We start from the raw sequence: 25,772 nt of genomic DNA, 5'->3' as shown, positions 1-25,772 counted from the left end.
AGGTTCTGTGTCAAACAGACATTAGGGAAACCCTGCTGTGATCCATTCGAATTCTGACTGACAGCCCACCTGAAGCAACCTGGCAAGCCAGGACGTGTCAGGCAGGAGGATCACTCACCTTCCAAGCTAAATATCCTTTCCCCCAGAGCATCCACAATGTCCTTGAGTGCTGCTTCATCTGTGACATTAAAGAAATGCTTGTCATCCGGGTCACTCGCTATAAACTTTATCTCATTCAAAAAGGCTTCGGGATTGATTCCCCTTCGGTTATAATAACCCAATACCTAGGTTTGAAAGAGAAATACAAGACTCAGGGGTGTTTGTGTGATGAATAAAGCCATCCCAAAGCACCTGAGGGGTGTCCATATGGAATGAGCCTGACAATCCCAGCATCCGACTCCTCATTGTGGGAGCAATCTGAGGAGCTGCTGTAATTCATCCAGGCAGCCCAGGATGAGCTCCCCTCATGCAATTTGGGTGTCTGGTGTAATGCAGGGTCCTGCCTCTCCCTGATGCCTGCTCCAGAAGCTGAATCCAGAGCCAAGCATCCCACCAAAAGCAGGACCAGCAGCAAGGACACCTGTGGAGGTGCTGGGAGAGGTGGAGATGGGCTGCACTGCCAGCCCCATTGCATTGGGGTGCATGGGGCACCGCTGAGGTCTGCTTTTGCTATCACTTACTGCCACAGCGTATCTGGTGACATTGTCCTTCTCGCTGTCCTCGATCACCTTCTCCAGGTCTGGGCTGTCGTGCGACTCTCCATCTGTGATTACAATCATTACTCTCTTTGCCCCTTTCCGGCCACCTTTCTGAAACGCTTCCGAGCTGCAATTGAAGAGATGCCCTGGGCTGCTCAGCCTCGCCAGGCCACAGCTCCCACTGCCGCGCGCACCGCATCCTCCACAGCTGCCCAGATGTGCGCGCCATCGCCCGCCTCGGAACACACCAAGGGGTGTTTGGTGGGCTGATAGCCCTTGGGGAGGTGGAATTGGGACCCTCAGGAAACATTTTAGGACCTTAAAAGGGGATTTTTACCCACCAGTGGAGCTGGATTCTTGTAGGAAAGAAACCTTTAACCAAGAAAATGCCCTAAATCTGTAGCAGGAATACTGGTTGGGCTGTGGCAGAAAACGCAGGAGCAGGGACTCATCCAAGATAACGGAGGAGATGCAGCTGTGGGTCACGATTGTACTGAGCTCGTGGGTATGCTATGGGGGTCTGCAGAAGAGCTGCAGTGCCTGGGGCAGGCATGGGGTTGCATTTGGGGGCTGAGAGCTCAGCTCTGGCTGCTTTCAGAGAGAGGAAGCATTTTCAGTCTGCCTCTGGGCCTTCCAGGGGGAAGTACAGGGGAAGCCTTCCATGGCTTTAACCTGCCCGAGGGAAGACTGAGATGAGCTCTGAGGCAGAAGCTCTTCCCTGTGAGGGTGCTGAGGCGCTGGCACAGGGTGTCCAGAGAAGCTGTGGCTGCCCCATCCCTGGCAGTGTTCAAGGCCAGGTTGGACACAGGGGCTTGGAGCAACCTGCTCTAGTGGAAGGTGTCCCTGCCCGTGGCAGGGGTTGGAAATGGATGAGCTTTAAGGCCCCTTCCAACACAAACCCCTCTAGGATTCCTATGATTGCTTCTGGTCCAGCTGCAGTTTTGCAGGGTATCATTTGTAAAGCACTAATTGAGGACCGAGCCTTTTTGCAGAAGCATTTTTAGCCTGGTGGCACCTCCTGCTTTCTAAGCAGCAAGAAACAGCAAAGGGGGAAGAGGGAATTAAAATAAATGATGATTTTAAACTTGCTATCACAATGAACAGGAAGGTGAGCGGTTTTTACCGAGCAAACTCTATCCCATAGGCAGTCCTGGTTTCTGTACCTCCTCTTTGCTCTATGTGACTGGCAGCTGCAACCACATCTTTTACAGACCTGTAGTCGTTTAAATGAAACTCATGGACGACGTCTTCCCCGTACTGAACAACTCCAACCTGGGGATTAAAGGGATATCACAAAGGATGCCAACAACCTGCTGCACAGCCAGGGGCTGCACACTTGGTCAACCACATAAAATAACAGCCACTGTTAAAAATCAATCTCTCTGTCCCCATTTGCTCCAGTTTCCCTCTATGGGACCGCTGATAATGCTCAGTTTTATTTCTATTCTCTGTCGGCTCTCACCCATGCACAGTCCCCCCTCCCCTGCTATAAAGGTTTGGGGTGATGCAGATGTGCCATGTCCCAGTGTGGACCCCCAGCATCTCAAGGTGAGACTAAACTTGGGGTTATTTGTGTTGATATATGCACAAATCCCTGCCCAAATCAGCCCGTAATTACTTATAGGAAGAGGAGGGAAAGCAATTCACAGCTGCCTTGGCTTAGGGACATACTTCTATATTTCCATCGGATTTCACCTTCCTGTGCCTGGCTGGGATGTGAGGTGCTGCTCTCTCCATAGCTCACTAATGTGAGCATTATTTCCATGGGCTCATCTTTAAAACCCATACATTGAAAATTCATTTAGAGAAACCACAGCACCAAATAGCATCATATTGGCAGAAAAGGGACACTGAAAAGGGCCCCATGAGCACGGCCAGGGGACTCTGAGTGGCACAGGGGACACACACGAGCTGTGAAGGGTCTTACTTGTATCTGGCCGGGGCCAATATAAAACTTTTTCAAGATGTTTATGAGGAAATGCTGAACTTCAACCCAAGGATAGATGCTGTTTGATCCATCCAGGACTATGATTATGTCCATGTACGTCTGGCATCCTGTGAAAAACACGCAGTGTGTTATTGAGAGATCTTGGCAACGCTCGCAAAGAGGAGGTTTATAGCTTCATTCCTCGCAGTCAGGTGCTTGCTCTTATGATTTGTTTGGGAAGAAATCTTATTTCAATCATTCTAAAGAGCTTTGGGCTTCAGCAAGGTAGAGAGAAGCCACAAGCATCCTCTCTGCCGAGAAAGGACTAGATAACTTCCTAAGAATAACACTCAGCTGCATCTTTTCTGATTCACATTTGAACCTTTATCCGGTCTAATATCGTTGCATACTTCAAAGAGTGGCCCCTGCAGGCAGGATCCGGCCTCCGTTCCTCCTGCAGAGCAATGCTTTCCCCCTGAGTCACTCCCCAGCCCTGCCTGAACTTGCCATAGAGCACTAGTTGGGCATTTCCTCCCCTTCCCATTAAATCCTCTGCGAGAGGCAGCCAAAAACCCCAGCGAGGACCCCAGGGCTCGGCTCTGGATTTAGGCAGTCGACTGGTTTTCAGTAGGGAAAATTGCTCAGCATCATCTGTCTTGCTTGTATTTTATAATATTATTTAGGAAAGTTGCAGAAAAACAGAAGATGCTGGATTTTCCAGGGACAGATTTATCGGCTGCCCTTTCCATCTGCTGTAGGCATTTATGGGTTAGCGCATCCATGGACTGGAGTCACACACGGGTCACTCCATCACTGTGGTCCTCAGCTGCGTGCCACCACCTTGATCCCCTGCTCACACCAGGACGCAGGATCCTCTGCATCCCACTTACTAAATGAGAACACTCTGCTCATTAACTACCTTCCCTCTAAAATACCAATTGCCCTTTGCAGCAAGAGCTAAAAGCATCTCCTGGCCATAAAGAGGGAAGAGACACTGGGAAGTTCATGGTGGGTTTTGCCTTTACTGCCTCTGCCACCCAGGAGTCCCGTTTTCCCATGCTCTGCTCTATGCCATAATAATTAATCGACACGAAACGGATGATGGAAGTGGGACATCAGACCCTGCGCCCAAGTGGACAAGGAGCTTCCAGGAGCTCTGATGGTGCAGGACAGGCTTCTGCAATTAATCACTACTTACAGGAAAGCCAGGAAAATTATTTAATAACCTCGAACTAAAATCACATATCCAAAATCACAGATTTGGGCCAAGCTATTCAGCTTTCAGTCAATGAGCACTTTGTTTTGCGTGGCCAAGGTCCGAATTCTTTCCCTATTCTGCCTTCCTAGCTGCACTGATAAAATATTCTGGATGCTTTTATTTCTAGCTTTGGAAGAAGAAGGTGTTTTTTGTCTTCCGCGGGTGTCAGTCAAAAAGAAAATGTTTACCAGATGTCTGTGTACGTAACCCCCTTTGAATCACTTCCCTGCAATCATTTCCTCTGCTCTCTCGCCTCCTTTTAAACACTGACATCTCTTTGTTTTCTCAATGGGGCTGAAGCGATTAGAGAACAGAAATCCCCTCGGGCTTCAAAGGCGGGGTTAGGGCTGCAGGGAACACTGATTCTCGTACTCTGCAGAGCTGGAGCCACTGTCTTGGAGAACCTGAAGTTGGAGTTGACCCGAGAGCACATCCCTGTAGTGTAGTAGGAGCTCCCGCACTCGTGGGACCAGAGAGGGCTGCAGGCCTGAGGAGGAAAATAAAGCATCAGATGGGTTTAGAACTGCCACTTTATAACTGCTGCTTTGTAAGGCTGTTCTCTCTTTTGGCATCTTCTTCCCCATGGAAGAGGAGGTTTCTGAGCCCTGCAGTGCATGCAGCATGTGCGTAAATACACAGAGAGGTGTATTTGCATGCATTTACATGCTGACATGCATGTATCTGGGTTTTGCATGCCTGATGTACATGGAGCTGGTTTTACACGCCGTTGTACATCCACCTTGGAGCACCCTCCCCATGTAGGGAGGCCAGGCTGTGCCAAAGCCCCCCTTTCCTCACCAGAAAGCTGTTGTCCTTGGGGTTGGTAGCCAGGCTGAGGCCGAGGCGCATGTTGTCCTTCCGCTCGGAGACGTTGGAGAGCGTTACCCGTCCTTCGGAGAGAGGATGAGGTTAGGTACCACTGCAGGGCAGGGATGCTGAGCACCCACCCCACATCCCCATGGTGCTCCCCATGGAGCAAGAGGGATCTAGCTGAATGCTGCAGGAGCGGTCTCTGTCTGCCTACACTTCAGACTTCGTGCTTTTGCTTTATTTTGGGAGCATCAAGATGAGAATTGGTTTTTCCCCTGAGTTGCCACAACCAAGAAAGAGAAAAGTCTTCTAGGGAATGAAGCTGTGAGTCAGAGATGGCATCTCTTGTGCTGTCAATCTTTAGGAAGAAACCCCTCTCTGAGCAGCTCTAGCATCTCATCTTCTATTGCCGGGCCAGCAGGCATTTAGTGGCTGGTTTATCTTTGCGCATTGCTTTCGTTTCCCATGTTTCACAAGCCAGAAACTGGGAACAGCCCGCAGGGCAGCCCTGTCTTTCTGTTAACGCCAGTATCATTTAGCTGTGACACAAACACTGCCATTCCTCCACTTCAGGGGCTCTGGGAAATGCAGCTCCCTGTGACCCAGGGCTCCCCCTTTGCTGTTTTGCCTGAGAAGCAAACTGAGAGGAGGAAACTGGGCAGTTAATGGTAAAACTGGGGGTTGGTTTCATTGCCTGTGGCCTTTGGAAGCTTCTTGCTGAGGTCTAAATTGAGGGGAGGCTCAAAATCAGAGGGCTATAACCCAGGGCTCAAAGGAGCTCAGCCTGAAGCTGAGCAGCTTCCAACAACCCCTCAATTCTCCCCTGCAGACCAATCCTGAGCTTGCTTCACCCCACCACGGGCATGCACACCACAGCAAAGCCAGAGGAAAAGGGGCTTTATCCCACGCCATAAATCCTCCAGCATCCCAACTGCAGATGCTGCCACTCGCTGTCCTGCTCTGGTACCCAAGTAACACACATCCTGCGACCACAGGGTCACATATCAGCTTCTGCTTCTCCACACTGTGGACATCTCTGCTGCCTGCTCACTGACAGTTTGGCATCCCCCCAGGGCATCTCCGTGCCTGCTTTTACTCAATGGCCTCAGTGGATTGTGCTAAGTAGACAAGTGAGTGAATTGGGAATAAATAAAATAGGATGCGCTCATGGAGCCAATCTTTTCATTTGAAACTCATTTCCAATGGAGAAAAGATGGCTTTTTAGCAAGATTCAGATTTACACACACGAGAGATTTATTTCCCTGAAGAATCTTGATGTTCTCATAGGAAATAACAAAAAGGAAAAAAGAAAACAGTGTTTAAAAAAAACCCTTTAAAAACCTGGAGCCAATCAATCAAATATTGCAAAGGATCCAGATTTCCTCCTCTCTTTATCAGCTCTGGTAGAAACCAGGATAGTTCAGATTCATTATGATGAAAAATGAAGTGAGAACAACTGCTCCAGCTGCTTCAGTGATAAAAACTTGTTCCAAACCCCAGCGATGCTCCTCAGGACCATGAGAAAGTCCCCGTCTCCCACGTTCCCTGCTGAGATGGGGATGTGCCCATCAGGTGGCCCACTCTGGGCAGCAAAAGGGACTCATTGCACTGCCCTGATCCAGGAAGGGCATATCCTGATGTCATGATGTTGTGATATTGGCATGGCTGGTGCTAGACCAGCCCAAGAAACCCTGAGAAAGAGCCTGCTTTCTCCATCCAGGGAAATGGGATTGGGATGTCTGTGGGACCCCACGGTCTCTCCTCGTATGGCAACACTGATGGGGCCTAGGGGTGATGGGGCTGGGTGGTAATTCCCCAAACACCAAAGCTGTGGGAGCAGGCTGGATCCTGGGAGTAAAACGCCTTTGCCTGGGGAATTGCTGTGGTGGGCACATTGTCTGAGCATCCCCTGAAGAGGGAATACAGATACTGCCATGTGCAGCCAGGTATTGGCTAGAGGGACCATTATCCATTGATAAGCTCATCCTGATAATTTAATAAACCAGTTCAAGCTATATTAAATAAATAACCTCTTTACTTCATTCTGATCTGTTTAATTTTATCCTAATGCTTCTTACAGCTCAGTATCAGGAGTAAGGTGAACACTCGAAATAATTCCTTATCTAAAAATCCTCCTAAAACATGCAGTTCTCCCACTTTTGGGGACAACCTGAGCAAGAGGGTGTATCTTTACAGACCAAAGTAGTGATAACGAGCACCATGACAAAATGCCCCGCTCCCCTCGGTGTGCAGTACCTAGGTTGAGTTTGGTGCAGTTGCTGTGGGTGTCGCTGGTCACAGGGCACTTGTAGACATCTCCCGTCTTCTGCTGGCCGTTGGTTTCATAGGGAGCTCCTACCACCAGCCTGTGGGAAAGAGGGGTCCATCAGTGCACAGAGGCTGGATGGGAGGTGTGGGAATGAACCCACAGCCAATGATTTCCCAGCCCAAGTCCCTGGCTCATGGTTCAGGAGGTGTCAGGAGAGGGGACACCATCATTCCTCCAACCTGACTCAGTGCAAGCAGTAAAAGCAATAATTCGACTTCCCCTTCCCATGACAGCAGGCAGCGATAAGCTGGAGATGATGACTCAGAGCTGCTTGGAAGTAATGCCCATCAGATACCAAATAAAGGGTTTATATTCTAATAATAAATACATAATAATATGGCCACCCCATCCCTGGCAGTGTGCAAGGTTGGATGGGGTTTGGAGCAACCTGCTCTAGTGGAAGGTGTCCTTGCCCATGGCAGGGGGTTGGAACTGGATGAGCTTTAAGGTCCCTTCCAACACAAACCAGTCTATGATGCTATGAATAGCAAGGAGGTGGTACAGCAGTAACAGCAGCTCATGCTGGGATCCACAAGGAATTTTTGTATATGGGACATCAAAAGTATTTTTCCCTACTTTTTCATGTAGACTTGACCAAACCAGCACAAAACAGCAAACCAAAGGAGGAGGAGGAGAGCAGGACCTGAGGAATTTGACCATTCCTTCCAGGCTAGTTCAAAAATACCCTCAACCACGAGTTACTGGAATCTTCTGCTCCCAATGTGTTTGCCCAAAATAAATCTGCTCCATTGCTTTTTTTGCTGTCAAAATCCTATCGGTGGATGCAACCATCCACGTCCGGATCACCAGATAAACAGGACCTCTTTTGTTCTGCATCACCCTCCCCAGCAGTTGGCAAAGTGACTGTCCCCAGCACAGATGTTCCCTGTTAGACCAGAAATGGTCATTTTTTAAGCAGCAGCTTCTACAAAGACACTAAACACTCATTCCTTTATTCCATCACTATAAAATGGAATTGCTCACCAAATTAAAAGCTCCAAATCTTAAGCAGTGCTCAAGGATTCTCATGGAAATCCTTCCTGTCTTATAGCTTCTTTGCTAACGAGGATATTAATTCGGGGAAAATAATAACCATCTGGAGGTGTCCTCAATAGCATCCAGAACCTCAGGGAAGTCTGGTACCTTCTCCCTGACCCCTAGAAGGAGTTTGCTCATGTCCCTCTCCCTCTTCTGCATTGTCAATACCCATCTACTCATGGTCAGAGATGAAGGGAACATAGAAGATGTGAAATAAGGGAGGGGGGGAGAAAAAGACCTTGAAGATGAAAAGAAATAAAGGTTGAGACACTTCAGATGATAACATTCTCCTTTTCTAATTCTTAATTTCCAAAGATTTAGCATAAATGGGTTTTAAGATGAATTTCTCAGAGCAGCTCCACCTTGATGTGCCCCCCTCTCCCTGCAGGAAATCCTGTCTGGGACTTTTTCATTGATTAACATTCACATATGAATACTTTCACATATTAATACTATCACACTTCCCATAAATAAATATTCCTGAACACCAGCTGTTATTAGGTCGAAGCATCTCATCCAGATGTGAGACGGTGATGAGGGCAAACCACATTCCCCCAGTTCCCAGCCCCACATCAGGGCTGGGAGCTCAAAGACAGCCCAACTATTTGCAGCCCTTGCCAGCAATGTGAAGTTCATGAAACCAGAATTCTTGTCTCCCAAAGACAATGGCATTGTTTTCCCTTTCCAGTTAAATTTAAGTGATTAATTAGCTGAATCTGTCAAATTCTCATGGAAACTTGGCAGCTTGGGAAGAGGCTTTTCCAGCTGTTTGAAAGGTGCCGGTCACAAGGATGCTGTGAGTGGTCCCCGAAGTGGGCTGTCAGAGATGCTGCTCTGCTCACCAGCTCACAGGCTGCTTGCAAACCATTTCCTTTGCTTTGTGGTTTGTAAATCTGTGCTCTAAATGTTGTTTTTCTCTTACAAGTAAAAATCCCATTCCAAATCACCCGAATCCAATCAGAGCATCTCACTGCAGCAGGGAACCCTGCTCCATTCCCGCTCACCTCCTCCTCACGCACCCTTGGGTCACCCCAAATCTCCCCAGAGGGTGACAATCCCCCCCATCAGCCACAGCCTGATGCTAAACAAGCAAAGCCCTCTGCAGCAGCCGGCCCTTGCGTCATGGCTTGGCTAATAAATGAAGCTTTAAAAGCAAATAAGAACCAAACAAGCCCGCCCTCGCCTTCCTTTTCATGCGCTCCTTATGGGGACAACAAAAGCAAAATAGAAGAGAGGATTAAATGCAAAAAGGCACAGACTGCTCAGAGCAACATGTCTGAGGATGTATTTTTAACTTTCATCTGGGAAAAACAAGAGAAATAAGGAAAACCAGGCTGCTGGTGGAAATACTCAAGGAGCCTCAGTGCAGCCAGAGGAGCAGAAACCCGGTTTCTGCTTTGCAAGCAAAGCCCCCATGCTGGGGCCTGCTCCTGGTGCCCTGCCCGGGCTGCAAACATCAAAATGATGTGTTAAACTCAATTTGCATCTCTTTTTAGTGCTGTTTTAGAGGGTTTTGTTACATATGAGCGGCGTGTGCAACACACAACACGAGCCACTACTGTGCTTCAGTGTCTGAGACAATTAAAGTCACAGCAGCTCAGAGCTGATTGAGTTATTGGGTTTTTTCTCTCAGTCAAAACATGATCTGGTGACATTCCCTGTGTCACAGACACTAATTCATGGCACTTATCTTGGTAACGAACCCAAGAAATGGTGTTTGGCTGGAGCACATCTCCTAGAAAAACATCCGTCCCTGATTTGAAGGCATCAAGTGATGGAGAAGCCAGAGTTTCCCTGGGAAATCTGCCGCAGAGTTCACCCCTTCAGAATCCATGGACGTGCCTCCAGGCTCCTGCACTGAGCCAAAGGGTTGTGCCCATCCCCAGCACCCCACCATCATCCTGGCTCTGGTTCTGCTTCAGTTATCCCACCCCTATTTATCTTCATTTATTATTCTCTACTACATAAATTGTTCATTTCTATCCATTGCCCTTCAGGTGCTGTTGGCTTTTCCAAGCCCTTTCTCCTGCAGGGCTGTGTTAACCAGCATCTTTGCCCAGACATAGCTCAGCCCCTTGCCCCATACACATGATGATCCCACACCCCAAACTGAGCATCCCAAAGAGACCTCTCAACCTTTTTGCATCCAGCAAATTCCTGACTTTCTAAGGGAATAACCTTCCCCTGGCACATCAGGCTCCCCGGGTGCATTGAGGAGACATTGAAAAGCTCATTTTGAGCCTTAAGTTATTTTGATTAAATGGAAAGAAATGAGGAAAGGAAGGTATGTCTCGCTGGTGATCCGGGAACACAGGGATTAGGGAAGGAATGGAGAAGCAGCTATACTTTTCACAGGATTTTTCAATCAATGGGACACTTAATCTCCCGTAAGGCAAATTCACTTGCAGTTAATTTAGTCAAGATGGAACTGGATGAAGAAGTGATTCAGGAGGTTCAGGAAAGGGAGGGCTCAGCTATGGAAAACTTTAAACGGGATCAGAGCTCCTCAGAGGGAGTGTGACAGAGGAATGGACCTTGAAGTGTTTTTCTCCACATTGATGGAAAAAAATACCTACTGGAATTCCAAGGAGAGGCTGAAACAGTGGGGGAGGCAATGAGAGGGGAGCACAGGAGGATGTGAGACCTGAAAATGAGCCTTTGGGCTGACAGCAGCTTTTTGTGCAGCCTCTGGCAAATCGCTTGAGCAATCTCTGGCCAATTTTTCATCTTTGAATATGAGACAGCTCCGCTGAGGAGCACAGGCCATGCAGGACGGCTCTGCTGATGGGCCTTAGAGCTTATTGCTCACTCCCAAGTCTCCCTGTATTACCCCAATTAATAGAATCATGGAATGGTTTGGGTTGGAAGGGACGTTAAAGCTCATCAGTTCCAACCCCTGCCATGGGCAGGGACACCTTCCACTAGACCAGGTTGCCCCAAGCCCCATCCAACCTGGCCTTGAACACTTAGACAACCTTAAGAGACAACCTACTAACTACTTAATAGACAACCTAACACTACAGTACTCCATCCCCACATTTGGGGGATTTCTCTGCCTGCAGGAGGGTGTCCATCTGCCACTGATGCTCACGAGCACCCTTGGTTGTTATTCTTTCAAAGGCCCATCAGTGTTTCTCCTGCCTTAGCACAAACACTCTCATTGCAAAGTGAAACACAAACACGACTGTAATTTCCCAGCAGCTGTGTGCGCCGGGCTGAGCCTGGAATGATGCTCCTAATTACACATCCCATTCCCACAGCGCGTCTGCAAACCCCTCCCGTGTCCGGGCAGGACCTGGTGAACCATCTCCTTCTACACCAAGCAGCCACATCACAGACACAGCCCTGAGGGAACCTGGCACCAGGACACGGGCACAAGCAGGGGCTGAGCCCTGCTTGATGCTGCAGCAATTCTACAGCACGCCAGTAGGCAAAATCACCGGTGCTCTCCTTAAAATAGCATCCGATGGGAGTGCTGCACAACATGTCTGAGGAGCTCGCAGCATACTGTGGTCAGCAGTAATGATACTTGCTTGGTTTTCCTGCTGTAATTTTTTCCCTTGTACTTAGGGATATTGCAATAAAGAGGTGTTTACAGGAGAGGCCTCTCAGTGATTCTTGGCCTGGCCGTGGGTTTCCACTGTGGCGCAGGGATTTGCTGCTCCATGTTCTCTGTAGGCTGCACGTGTCCCTCAGGACTTGTGTGATCTTTGGCTTTCTTCTGCAGGTTTCCAAAGCAAATGCTGATCTGTGCCTCTGGTTCTTGCCAGGTGCCTCTTGCTTTCGCCAGTCACCCATTATCACCAGTTAACAGTGTTGGGGGGGGTCCCCCACCCATGGATTTCTGCATTGGAGGCACCTTTGGGTCACTGGCTCCAATACCACAGCTCGATCCAGCTGCCCTGGACCAGAGCACCATGCCCCCAGCCCTCAATAATGAAATTGTGAATGCAAAGACCTTTTAATGGGTGAATAATGTGGGCTGGGAAGGACCAAGACCCCCTTCCTCCATAGAGATCTTAAGTGAGCAGCACACATGCATCATGGTGGCACAGCAGGACTCAGTGTCCACCTTCCTCCAGCCTCCTCCTGTCTCACCTCAGCAGGGGTGCTGGAGTCTGGATGCTAATGCTATGGTGCAATGAGGATGCTTTAGAAAACACCAAGGAGACAGTTTTCCTCTGTGATCCAAGGACTTGTGCTTGGTGGGCCTCCTCCAGCTTGTCCTCAAAATCCTAGTGCTTCTCAAAGGGGCAAGCCCACCATACATCACAGCAAGCAAAGGTGGGTTAGGGAATTAGAGGTTTGTAAAGCCTCTGGTAAACCCACAGTGTTGGGGCAGAGGAAATTTCCCCACCTTTGCAGGGGGAAGGCAGGACAGAGATGCTGCAGGGATGCCTGGGAGCCTGGGAATCATAGAATCAACCTGGCTGTGAACATTGCCAGGGATGGGGCAGCCACAGCTTCTCTGGGCACCCTGTGCCAGCGCCTCAGCACCCTCACAGGGAAGAGCTTCTGCCTCAGAGCTCATCTCAGTCTCCCCTCTGGCAGGTTCAAGCCATTCCCCTTGTCCTGTCCCTACAGGCCCTTGTCCAAAGCCCCTCTCCAGGTTTCCTGTAGCCCCTTTAGGCACTGGAGCTGCTCTGAGGTCTCCCTGAGCAGCTGAAGAAGCCGTGTAGCAGCTGCTCTCCACTGGCTGGATTTACCATGTAGCCCAAATCCCCATTTCTGCATGTGCCTCCCATCAGATCCTTTGAGGACAAGAATACCAAGTGCAGTTTTGCTTTCCCGCTGGATGCAGTGGCAAACCCTTTCCTTCCTCTTCTTGGTTAGTAGGAGGCTGAAAGAGTGTGTCAGTGGGAGCAGCCTGGGCTTCCCTGCAAGGGGATGTCCTCCTCTGAGCCCCTCTCTTCTGCAAGCCCTACAGTAACACAAGACCACATCTTTTTTTCTGAGTAGACCAAATGCTTTCTAAAAACACATAAAAGAAAGGAAAGGGCTCAACCTTGCAGCTGATGCAAACCAGCCCCGAAGCCAGTGATAACCACAGTGCTTTATGGCCAGGAGGATCTGCTGCAGGCATGTCAGATGTCCCATGTCCTCGAAGACACCCTGGGAAGGTGCCAGGCAAGGCAGTCCCAAAGAGCCCAGCGATGCTATAGCAAAGCCTATGGAGTTTTCTGGGATAAAAAGGCCATATTGTCCCAAAGAAGGGATAATCCTGAATTTAGGAGATGAGGAGAGCACCCCACACCCTGCGGGCAGCCCGTGCCTGCAGCCCCGGCGTAGTGGGAGGGAGAGCTGGGAGCAGACATTATCCCTGTGCCGAAGGAATGCTCTGCAGTTATGTACCCTTTCACCAAAATAATCCAGGCGCTCGGGTACCGGCCAAACCACAGGAGAATTGGAGCCAAGAAAGCCTCTCGCAGTAGTAGGGAAATAGCAAACCTTTAACTGTTTTTCCAGATCAGCACAATTATAGCTTTAAATCCACCGAGCAGATTTTTGTCTCTTCTCCCTCCTCCTTTTTCCCTTTGGCCAGGCTCAGACTGGAAACGTCATGTCTGTGCCTGGAGGAGCTGTGGGGATGGGGCTCAGGAAGATGCCCCATTCCAGGCACCCTTGTAATGGGGTTAGCCTTGCAAGGATGGGTTCTTGCTGAGGGCAATGGGGAGCAATGCATGGAGAGCTTCAAGGAGACCTCCCTTTTACACCCCTTCGCTGCAAAGCAGGGTCAGGACAGCACGAGACATGATCTCAGGAGCATGAGAGCACCTAGAGAGCATCCAGCATCCCAAACACTGGACCTGCAGCCCTTGAAGCATAGCAGGGACCGGCTCCCCAGCCCTGCCACCTTGCCAGCAGCAACAGCGAAGCTCCGGCCACAGCCAGCTCGGGAATGCTGTGTTTATTAGTTTTACAGCTTCTGAAGGCTAGTAGATGTTTATTCCCAGGGTTTTCCTTCCACAGCCAGTCCTCCTCAAGCTTCGTTTTTCACATAGCTGGAAGCTTTCGATCTGCAGACACAAGCCAGCACAGGGAAGAAGTCCCAGCACTCGCTGCATGGAGCATCACGGCTGCTGCTGTCTGCTCCATGGAGGCACAACCTGCATCCCCGGCCCCTTTCCCTCTCCTGCTTCTGCACTGGGGTGCCTGGTGGCAATGGAAAGCTGAAGGCAGTGGTTGGTGCGTCCTCCCATGCACATGTGGGAGGAGAGAATGGGTCCTTTTGTCCTTCCTTAGGCAGTGACACAGCTCCTGCTCATGGGATGATGGAGAGCAATCAAGAAAAGCAATTGGGAAAAGGAGATGAAAGATGGAAGGAACTTTTTTTACCTTTTTTCCCCTGATTCTGGGCCTCTAACAACATTTTCTCCATGTGATTACAGTTTGTTGACCACAAATATCCATGAGCATCATGAGAAGAGCACACACTGGGATGGAGCTTCCACGTTTGAGGGACACATGTCCCACGTGCGTTTGTGGAAACTCTTTGCATGTTTGAACACACTTATTTTGCCCAAATACATCCATCCACAGCCACAAACTTGCCTGGACTAATGTCCAGGCACACCTTAAATATCCCCAAAATGACACGAACCAAAGCATGACTTGGGGCAGAGACTGCTCACCACTTCAGGTCAACACCAGCATCATCTCTGCCCTTATAGTAACTCACTTTCCTTCAACCAAAACTCCTGGCAGGCCGCTTTGCCCAAGCACAGGGAGCTCCTATTTCCCCCATGGTTTCACCAATGAGGCTTACGAAGGATGCTCAGACCCCGTAACACCGGGTACCACTTGCCCTGCCTGCACCAGGAGCGCCCCAGAGCAGGGCAGCCGCTGCCTGACTGCTGCTGTATGGAGCCACTCTTCACATTAGGGTGAATTTCAGTAGCCTATTGTCATTCTTTCCATCCACATACTTGGAGAAGGCACTTGGGTTGCACCTCCAGCTTAATGAAAGAGGGAGAGAACGTGTTGAGAGAGAAGTCTGACAGCCACTTGCTGCTCTGGAAGACGGTGGGCAGAGAAAAGCCACCCCATGAACTGATGAGCTTTTTGAGCAGTGTATTTCAAACTTCTTTTCTCCTGGAGTTTAATAATCTGAATTCTTTCCTCCCAGGTTTTCCACTATCAGGGTTGCACTTACAGCCCCCACGTGCAAATGACCTGGCTCCTTCATCAACAGGTTAGAAAGAGGGAAATAGTCACAATTAAAAATATACCTGGAGAATATGATATATAAGTTTGTATACACTCAAATATGTCTTTACGCACACGCATACATGTGTATATATATGTGTGTGTGTGTATATAAGCTGCTTTGAAACCCTTCTAAAGCCACCCACACTAGCCAAAAGCAGCATTAAAAGACAGACTGAAGGATAGGTGCCAAAGTCCTCAGATTCCACATTCGGTATTTGGCAGCCGGGTCTCTGCACGTTGTTATAACCATCACTCCTATATGAACCCCTTCTGAGATAACCATCTAGTTCCTCTAAACTCTTCTGCATTTCAATAGGTTTTGTTGAGCTCCTCTGGGATGATATTGAACGATGCTCATCTGGCTTCTACCAGCAACTGGGCTTTCATCTTCGTATCTCCATCTCTCCTGCCAGCTCCTGGGGTTGGCCAAGGCTCAGCAGAACTATTATGCTGCTCTCTCTGTACTCCCTTAGTTTATACTATAGATATTTTGTTTGTTCAGTCATTTATCCTTTAACCAGAGTGAGTCATGGTGGCTTCATTTTTAACTGTGTACACATATTTAATAGACATTTTGTATGGCATAATTGCATATTCAAAAAGATGTTGTACTTATGTATAGACACACACTCGTTCTGTGCACAGAACATCCCTTCCTTCATGTGGGGGAACCAAAAGAAGACAGAATTACAGCTGGGTCCTGCCTGATGCTGGCAGGAGAGATGTGAAAGGACAAAAACGAGCCAGAGCTCGTCTTTGCTCCAGTGTCCAGCTGAGAAAGGGGGAAAACTTCTCCCTTTGCTGGTCCCCAGGAAAGTCAGTGCTTGAGCAGCCCATCAGTGATGGTGGCATGAGGGAAAAAAAGGCATGAGAGCCCCCAAAGAGCATAGGAATTGCAGTCCCTCTGCCAGGGTGCAGCCAGGATCATGCCCAAAACAGCACTTACAGCTAAAATTGGGCTGAAAATGGTAAAAAAATTGGTATTTTCCACAAATGTCCATAGGGCCTTTCCCTCAGAGAGCTCACTTTGGGCAGAAATCTCTGCAGAGCAGCAAAACCAGCCCATGCAGGCACTGAACACCCAATGGCTTAGCTACTGCTGCCATTCCCACCTGGGAAACCAAATCCTGAGGGGCATGAGGATCCCTCATAAATGCCTTGGCCAGGATCTCTGCAAGATGGGCTGAGGGATGGAACAGGCTAGGCTGCATCCGTGCGCTGCATCCCCCTGCCCAGGGGTGAGTGAGGATGGTCCTTCCTTGGAAGCAAGGGGAGACTTTTGGCATGTTCAGGATGGAATGAGATATGGAAAAGGGATAGTCTTCAGAGAGGCAGGGAGGGATGTGATGGCAAAGGCACTCTGTTCCTGCTCCTTATCTGCTTTGGAGAACCACCATCTCCGAATTGCCTTCCCCGGGCTTAGCCCTGACTGGCATAGACTTATAAAGAAAGCCCTGCAACTGCTGCATGCAAACCTGTTTGTGGACCATGGGGATGTCCCCCTGCAATGATGTTCTCCCGGTGGGAAGCTGAGTCTTATCCCACCATTCACAGGTTTATGAATATTAACTCAGGCCTCTGCTGGAAGGAAACAGTGACCCAGAGAGTGGAAACATCCGCATGGATTTAATTGCAAACAGCTCCCCGGGATGCAGTGGGGACACTGGAGATCAGACAGCCCTGGCAGCATCAGCATCACCCCATTAACTGCATGCATGGGACCATTTGGAAAAAGCACACAATCTTTGTGGGAAGCTGGGGCTTGGAGCCAGCGGAAAGGCTCACCACAGTGTGCCTGGGCTACTGGCCCCAGCCTTCCATTAGGGAAGCAGCGAGCAGGCAGGTTTTGGGGCCATGCTGATGGCAGCTGGGGATACCAAAGTTAAACCAAACCACCCTGCTCATCTTTGCAGTGAAATAGCTCAACTTGAGGACACAGGACAGGCTTTTGAGCTGCCCTAATCACTGCAGCATCCAGATGTGCTCCTGGAGAGCGCTGAGGGTCTCTGCCAACATCTGTGCAGGAGCCCCCAGTGGGGACCAGCCCTGGCGAGCAGCAAAACCTGCCACGAAACCCAAAACCTGAGCAAAGCCCATCCGAGCCCCATCCCGCACTCCTTACGGACACAGGCAGGTCTGAGCGCTTCTGCAGACCACAGCTCCTTGGTGGAAACTGTATTAAAGGGGATGGCCTCCACCCAAAACCCAGATGGGTTTCCAGCAAGCATTGGAGGCCAAGGGGCCCCGGGAACCATGGACTTGCCTGGAGCAAAGCCCCATGCACAGCACCTGCCATCAAGGGGCAAGAGCCAAAGCACAGCACCCTCCATTCACACACATCATCAGATACAAAATATGCTGTCATCCCCCATATGAAGATCCTCTTTTCAAAAGGAAGAGTGTTTCTATTCTCTACATTGCCCAAGCTGGCTTAGCACCAGCATCACTAAGAGCAAGCCTCAGCTTCCCTCCGAGCAGCAGCACTGGTGATTAGATGGAGCAGAAGGAGAAATCCAGTGTTTTGGGCAGGTTGCTTTAGATTCCATCCCCCCACTCCAGAGCCTGGCACAGAGTTCACTTACCATTTCTTCCCCCCGATGTCATGCTGCTGCACCGTGTAGCCAAAATACGCTTCTTTGGAGCCAGCTATGATTTTGGGTCTTTTGGTGTCAATGTTGAAGGTGTCACTGAACCCTGGGGAGAGAAAAGAAGGATCCTGTCAGACAAGGTGCTGAGATGGGAAGAGAAAACACCTTCTCACTGGGGTCAGAGAAGAACAAGTCACCCTGAGAGGCTGGCAGTGTCCACCCATGGAGATATCCAAACCCCAACTGGACACAGCCCTGGACAACCTGCTTGAGCATGGCTTAGACTAGGTGACCTCCAGAGGTGCCTCCAACCCCAACCATCCTGGGAATGCTGCTCCCACAAATCGTACAATGAGCCCCAGGAGCATCCTACATGAAACGGGTGATTTTACCCCATCACAGCAGCTCCCTGCCATGGCATCCCTACAGCTAGCCATGATGGATAGGAGGCTGCAAGATCCTCACCTGCAGACACCCAGCACTGAGCCCCCAAGGAGCAGCCATCCCAAAGCTGCAGCTCTAAGCAGGTTCAATTATAGGGTTTAGAGACCTCAGCTGTGCAAGTTCTGGAGGTAACCCCTTCCCCAGCCCACCTGCAAAGGGACTTCACCTCATCAGGCACCACCGTGCTCCTCAGGGTGCCCACCACTGCGACCAGAGCAGAAAGTGTGTTTCTCGTTTTACCCCATGATGATAAAAGGTGATAAAAACGATAAAGGAAAAAAGGTGGTTTTCCTCTAAGCTGCTGTAAAAGTGAATGAGGTGAAGCCAGGGATGCCAGGACAGGCATGGGGAGGGGAGAGCACCCTCCTCCCCTCTGACAGCCCCAAGAGCATCTTGCTTGCCAGGCAGCAAATCCTGGGGGACTGGTCTGGCATCTCCTCCCTTTGCCAGGAGCTGGACCCAGGGCCGGGGTGCTTTAGGGCTGCTGGAGATGCCCCTTTGCTTATCCATGGGTTCAGAAGCTGCCCGAATCATGCCCACAGCCTCCATGGGTGCATTCAACAGAGAAACTGGTGAGGGCGAAGACCACCCCCGGGCAGGGAGAAGAGCACTACCTGTGCCAAGGAGCTTCACCTCTGCATTGCCTCTATTCCTGGTGGGTGCAAGATGCTGCAGCCCAGAGAAGCTGTGGCTGCCCCATCCCTGGCAGTGTTCAAGGCCAGGCTGGACACAGGGGCTTGGAGCAACCTGGTCTAGTGGAAGGTGTCCCTGCCCGTGGCAGGGATTGGAGCTGGATGAGCTTTAAGGTCCCTTCCAACACAAACCATTCCATGATTCTATGAGATCCCGTGGTCCACCTCTCATAGCCCATAGGTGTCAGCCCACGATACCCCAGTGCACATCCCTATCCAGAGACACACTCACTTTGGCTCAGGCCAGCAGCACTCCCAAACCCTCCATGGGTGCAAATGCTTCACAACTTCTACAAGGAGATGTTGAGCTTTTTATCTTAACAATATTATTTCCTCCCTGGCTTTATTAAGCATAGAGGGACATGGCCCAGGAGGACCGTGTGGGAGATGGTGCTGCAGGGATGGACACAGATAGCCAGCATATCCTGGATCTTCATACACCTTTGGGCAGAGACTACCTGCTGGGTGGTTCATGTAAATGAAATATCTTGGCATCCTTCTTAAGGACAGCTTTAAAAGGATCAGCAGGATCGCATTTGGTATTTATAGGAGTATAAAGGGGTTGTCAACAGGAGAGGTTGGGAATGCTGCTTCCCAGGCAGAAGAATTCAGGATGGGAAGTGTTTTGATAGGTAGGAATGTTCAGGATAAACCTGATTTTCGCAGTCCTAGGAACAAATCTGCAGCACTGGCTCCATCAGCAGAGAAGTGGGGAGCCTGGCCAAGGAACGCTGAGGTAAGGAGCTTTGAGATCCTACAAACAGAAACTCTAGAAAGCAGGGAGGGGAAGGAGGCAGGGATGGGAGCCAGCACATTTTGTGGTACACTGACCTTATTTAACATCACAAAACAAACTCAAACCTCCTCCAAGTTAACTGTTACCCACTGGAGAAGCAGAGGCCAGGACCGGCCTTTGAGAACAGTGATGGGCAAAGGAAGGGATGGGGAGGTTGTGGGGAGCTGGGAGCACCCTGGAGTGGCACAAGTGAGATGGGGTGGCACTCTGGACCTGCCTGGAAGAGGAGGGGGTTTTACATGTTAAGCAAGGTTCAATTCCATGTAATGAAGAGGCATCATCACTTGGGTGCAGAGCAAGTGTCAGAGAGGATGTGATGGGTTTTGTTCTGATTCTTGCTGCATTCAGCAGAGGTTTTGCACGGCAGAGCCCCAGGGAGAGGTTTTTGGGGAGTGGGAACACTGGGACAAGTTGGGAACCCCCATCCCATGGCTCCTTGCTTTAGGACATCATTGTGCAGCCAGTCTGGCCATGAAAAGCAATAGAAACCCCCAAATAAATAGCAGGAATGCTTCATAAAGTGCAAATGTATCTGAACCAGGGGGAGCACGGAGAAGGGCTGCAAGTGACTGGTGCCACTCATCGTGCTGCAGCATCCCAGTCACATCAGGAGAGGTGATGGGGCTGGAAAAGCAAAAGGAACTGTAAGAAAGCTTCTAGGCACTGGAGACAGAGGGGAGGGATTTCAGGAAGCCGATAGATGTGGGTGCGTTTGAGGCAGAAAGGGAAAAGAAATAAGTAATCAGAGGATATTTAAACTGGTTTAAGCTAATGGGAGCTTTTTGAGAGGTTGTCAGGGAGATTTAGCAGCCCAAAGAACCGAGTCTCATTTTCTTGTCAGGAGTGACATCACTGTCATAAATAAGTGACCAAAAGCCACATGTTTTGCTTGCAAGGCTGCCAAGGCAGGAAGCCTTAAATACCTCCTTTCCGAACTGGAACTTCTGTCGAGTCCAAGCTTTTGATTCTTGTCAGGTCAAATATTGAGAACGAAAAAAGAACAAAACACATTTGGGGAACAATACTGGAATAAAAGGCACCTTTCCTGCCAGAAAGGATAAAAATAAGTCCTCCCTGTAAGGGAAACCTCTGGGATGGGGATGCTCTCAGGGCCCCAGCACCATTCTCCTGCCCACACCTCTGCCTGCATCCTTTGAGCAAGCAACAGGATTCACCTCTAGCAAAGGGACTCTGGGAAGGTGCTATAACACATCCTGGTGGTGCTTGCTGTGATGCCCCAAGCCTGCATTCTGCTGCCATGAGATGTTTGAGGCTTTAGCTCCAAACCTTTACGATTTAGGAAGATGCGAGCCAGGCAGTGGAGCTGCTGGAAGTTTCCTTCTCTTTGTTTTTCGACTGCAAGGAAAATGCTGTCAATATGTTTGACTGCATCGTGCAAACCCAGCCTGCTTCACCAGCCTCCACCACGTTCATTGAGTTTCTGGAGAGAGGCAGTGATATGGTGGGGAGAAGCATCTCAAAGGCTGCAGCTGAGTCCAGCCCGTAAGAACCTGTGTCTGGATCTGCATGGGCTCTTCTGCTGAATCATCTTCCAGGGGGCTACAAGGATGCTGGAGAAGGACTCTTCATCAGGGACTGGAGCGATAAAACAAGGGGTGATGGGTTTAAACTTACACAGGGGAAGTTCAGGTGAGCTCTTAGGCAGAAGCTCTTCCCTGTGAGGGTGCTGAGGCGCTGGCACAGGGTGCCCAGAGAAGCTGTGGCTGCCCCATCCCTGGCAGTGTTCAAGGCCAGGTTGGACACAGGGGCTTGGAGCAACCTGCTCTAGTGGAAGGTGTCCCTGCCCGTGGCAGGGGTTGGAACTGGATGAACTTTAAGGTTCCTTCTAACCCAAACTGTTCTGGGATTCTATGATCTGCCAAAACCCTGAAGCATGCCAGAGTCAAGCAGCTCAGTCTGGCACTTTCAAACAATCCTTGCTGTTCTTGCTCCAGATTCCTCTCTCATCACTCAAGCCCATACAGGAGAGGTCACCTCTGCAATGGGGCAACAGGTCCATGGACCTCAGCATTGCTGCTGTGACCCCTGCATTGTCAGCATCATTGGGGATGCTGCTGGCCACCCAGTGCTGCGCTGACCCCATCCCCACATGGGCTTTGGTTGCATTGGAACCTCCTCTACAACCATGCACATTACTTTTTCTTTTCTGAGGATGGAAATACTTAGCTTATCTAGAAAATCTTTAAGCTTTATGTAGGGGTTTTGGGCAAAAGCCCCAAGAAGGAGCAGGGTGGGCCAAGTGTCCTTGTTTCCCTCTAGCTTTAAACCCTCTGAAGCTGAATGAGATGCTGAAAACACCAGATTCCTCTCCAGGTCACTATCTCAAAGCCAGCATTTGTCATCAGCTATTAGGAAACAACCCAGGGTCTGGTGGCTGCTGCAGCCGTGGATGGAGAGCCAGGGAATACTGAGGATGAACAGAGGATCAGTCATCGTCGGCTTGTGTGTTGTAACATTCCTGGTTACCCACAAGACCTCTGACAAACAGCCCTGGGGCATTAGCTATACCAGTACCTTGTGCTGCCATAAGTCAGCTTTCTGGCCCCCAAAAGCTGGGAAGGAGCCAGTTGATGGCCATGTTTCACAGCCCTATGGAACGTATTAATTATTCATTTGCAGCACATTCATTAGCGATATTGCCAATGGCATCGGGAATAAATAGGGCAGGCCTCTGCCCATTTCCCAGGGACACCCCAGGAAAGAGATAGGTTGTGGAGAGAATGGGGGGTTGGCTTCTCAGGGCCCCATGTACCTCAGGGGGTTGTTTATCAGGCCTTCCCTGGCCAGTAGATGGACAACTGGTAGGTGAGGTCCTACTCAGCCCCACTGCTGGGGCTGTGCAGCCACCCAAATGAAGTACCCACCATCAAAGCCTGGACTGCAGGGTCCCTTGGGAACCCACCTGGACAATCCCAAATGTGCCACATGGAGTCAGCACGATGGTTTTACCATTTGGTGACTCTTTAGAAAGGGATGGAGCCAACTACCTTCACTTGAAAACTGAACCAGTGAAGGAAAACAGAGGCATGGTCTGACTCAAAGGAAGTTATCATGAGTCTGGAGGAGGCCCCGGAGCTGCTGCGAGGGCTGGAGCAGCTCTGCTCTGGAGCCAGGCTCAGAGAGCTGGGCTGGGGCAGCCTGGAGAAGAGAAGGCTCCTGAAGGGGAGACCTTAGAGCAGCTTCCAGGACAGGCTGGGCAGGCTTGGAGCAACCTGGCCTAGTGGAAGCCGTCCCTTCCTCAGGAATTGAATGAGCTTCAATGTCCGTTCCAGCACAAACCATTCTATGATACTGTCTCAGCGCATCCTCCCTGGATCCTTCTGGAAGCTGCAGTGTCAATGATCAATGGGGCCATGAACTGCCACTGAAGATATTTAACAAGCCATGGCCCAGCACCCCTTGGTGTGGGTGGGACAGCACCCAGCTCTGTGCTTTCAGCCTGGAACTGCACCCTGCCTGCACTAAAGCCTTAAGGAAGAGGAGCTGGCCTGACCTGAAGTTTAGGGACACCGTGGGGTGAAGCACCCGAGGGTTTACACCAGCACAGGCAGCGCTGCCAGCACAGCAAAGGGACAATCCCCAAGGATGCACATCCCAACCCAGTACCCTCAGCTCAGCCCATGACCCCAGGGTGGTCCCACACATTGCACAAACTTCCTTTTACTCCAGGTAACAAAACACCAACATTAGTTCTCATCAAAACACACCAACCCATAGCCACAACTCATCCTGATCCAGAGACCACCATGGAGCAATAGAAGCATTAACCCTTCTTGCTAGCACATGGCTTATGTTTGCTTCAGCAGCGCTGCTGTTGCTGGCTACTGCAGGAGCAGGCAGGAACACCCATGGGCAGAAACATCCAAGGATAGAAATCCCCATGAATAGAATGATAGAATCACATACAGCAAAACCCACGGACAGAAACGCTCACGTGGAGGATTTCTGTCCAGCCCAAGGTGCAGCTGCCAATTTGCCCCCCAGCTCCCCTCAGCAATACCCATCACACATCTCCGAGCAGCATCTCTTTAAGGGGGCTCCCCCCTTGGGCTCGGTTGCCCACGTAAGCATGGCCGGGGCCGTGCCGGCAGCTCCACGCAGGCAGCCCCGCGCCCGCTGCCGCCATGCAGGGCGCACACATGTTCCCTATTAAGCAAAGGAAGGCGGCTCGGCTGTGGCTTGCTTTAAAGGATGGGGCAGCAGTGCAATTAGGAGGGAAAAGGGAAAGGAGGAAGGAAAGAAACCGCCCTGGCGCGCTTTTCCATCGGGATGTTCGGAGCTGTGCAGCCGCCGAAGTGCTGCCGGTGAGGCGTGAGCCGGTGGCAGTGCTGGGGATGGGGAAGAGCTCCTTTTTTCCCCTGCTTTCCAGCACTGAGCAGTCCCAGACTGGCTGCTCTGCGCCTGGGCTGCGTGCAGGAGGGTGCCAGATGGAACTGCAGCAGAAATGACCGCTGTTGGGCAGCCTCTTTCTGCAGGGACAGAGCCCAAACGAGCCGGCGAGGGGCCAGGAAGCAGCATAAGCCCCCCCTGTTCCCATCCCAGCCCCTGGCAGGGCTCGTCCCGCACGTATGGGGGAGAAGCTGCAGCCTCCTGAAACCAAACGCTTGCCTGAAACCTCCTCTTTAACTTATTTAACCCCAAGCAATCGTCTTCTGCACAGCTCCCCTCGTGTGCCACGGGACAAACCACTTGTGGGGCACAAAAGTTAAGTTTAGGTAAAAGGGTCTGGATTTGGGGGGGGGGGGGGGGGGGGGGTATTTTGTCCCCCCACCATCTGATGCTTAAGAAAAACGCGGACTAATCCTGCTCCAACTGCAGCCCAGCCGAGGAGGGGGCTGGGAGGACTCCGAGCTGCCCGCTTGTTCCTGGAGAGCCCATCAAACATCTCCATCCCTTTCAACTCTCCTGGCAAGAGTTTTCCAACACCCTTATTAAGCCTGGGCTTTCTCCAGCACCTTTCCCAAACAAGCAGAAGTTATTCCCTGTTGCTTTCCCCTTGACCTGGGGATCGGGGTGGGCACAGGAAGGGGAGCAGGCACTTACCAGGCAGGAGGCAGAGGGAGCAGGCGAGGAGCATCCCGCTGGGGAGGTCCATGGGAACGCCGGCTGCCCTGCTCCCCGGCCCCGAGCATCCGCGGGAGGCAGCCAGCCAGACTGGTAGCCTCACTCACAGAGCCCTTTCCTTATCCCAGCCTTTCCCGGCTCCCTGACAGAAGGCGAGCATTGGGAGGGAGTGGGAGGGACGAGCGAAACTTGTAGGAGGTACAGCAGGAGAGGATGGGAGAGGGGACAGGCTTTGCACGGACACGGCACCCTTTAGGGATCGGCTTCCCGGCAGGGCTGTGCCAGCTGGGAAGTTCAAGCCCATAGCAGCATCATGGTCTTCTCCCTGTGGCATCAACACTGGGGTCCCCTCAAGCCCCTCACCCTGATAGGGGCTTGCTGATGGTTGTGGGGTGCTACATCTGCTTGGTGCCACCTCTACTTGGATGCCACCTCCTCTTGGGTACCACTTTCTCCTCAGATGCCACCTCCAACTGGGTACCACTTCTGCTTTGGTGCCACCTCTGTACAGATGCCACCCCTGGGTGGAAAAGAACGGGGCCAGTACCCACAGCACCAAGGAGGCTGCTGTGATGCCACAGAGCACCACAGTGCTGGGGGAACTGGTCACACCATTTAGGTTCGTCAGCACCTACCCAGGCACAAGCACGTCTCTGCTGGCACGGGCACCCAGGAGAGCCTGGCTGGGAAGTGAACAGCAAAGGAGCAGGTATTAGGGAAGAAGCTCTTCCCTGTGAGGGTGGTGGGACACTGGCACAGGGTGCCCAGAGGAGCTGTGGCTGCCCCATCCCTGGCAGTGTTCAAGGCCAGGTTGGACACAGGGGCTTGGAGCAACCTGCTCTAGTGGAAGGTGTCCCTGCCCTTGGCAGGGGGTTGGAACTGGATGAGCTTTAAGGTC

At 50.9% G+C, this 25,772-nt stretch overlaps 1 protein-coding gene across 1 annotated transcript in view; it reads right to left on the bottom strand.

Moving 5' to 3' along the window:
* The window catches only part of ITGA11 (integrin subunit alpha 11), a 43,971-nt gene extending 19,066 nt beyond the window's left edge, over positions 1-24,905 (bottom strand). Inside the window, exons 1-9 of the mRNA XM_030498018.1 lie at positions 24,854-24,905; positions 17,852-17,963; positions 6,950-7,059; positions 4,682-4,773; positions 4,256-4,370; positions 2,626-2,753; positions 1,822-1,970; positions 681-825; positions 119-284 (exon numbers count right to left, since the gene is read on the bottom strand). Of these exons, the coding sequence (XP_030353878.1) occupies positions 119-284; positions 681-825; positions 1,822-1,970; positions 2,626-2,753; positions 4,256-4,370; positions 4,682-4,773; positions 6,950-7,059; positions 17,852-17,963; positions 24,854-24,905 (1,069 nt within the window). The remainder of the gene's footprint in view (positions 1-118; positions 285-680; positions 826-1,821; positions 1,971-2,625; positions 2,754-4,255; positions 4,371-4,681; positions 4,774-6,949; positions 7,060-17,851; positions 17,964-24,853) is intronic.
* Positions 24,906-25,772: the final 867 nt, after the last annotated feature.

Source organism: Strigops habroptila, chromosome 9 (assembly GCF_004027225.2).
Source record: "Strigops habroptila isolate Jane chromosome 9, bStrHab1.2.pri, whole genome shotgun sequence".
Lineage (NCBI taxonomy): Eukaryota > Metazoa > Chordata > Aves > Psittaciformes > Psittacidae > Strigops > Strigops habroptila.
This window is presented reverse-complemented; position numbering and strand designations above follow the sequence as displayed.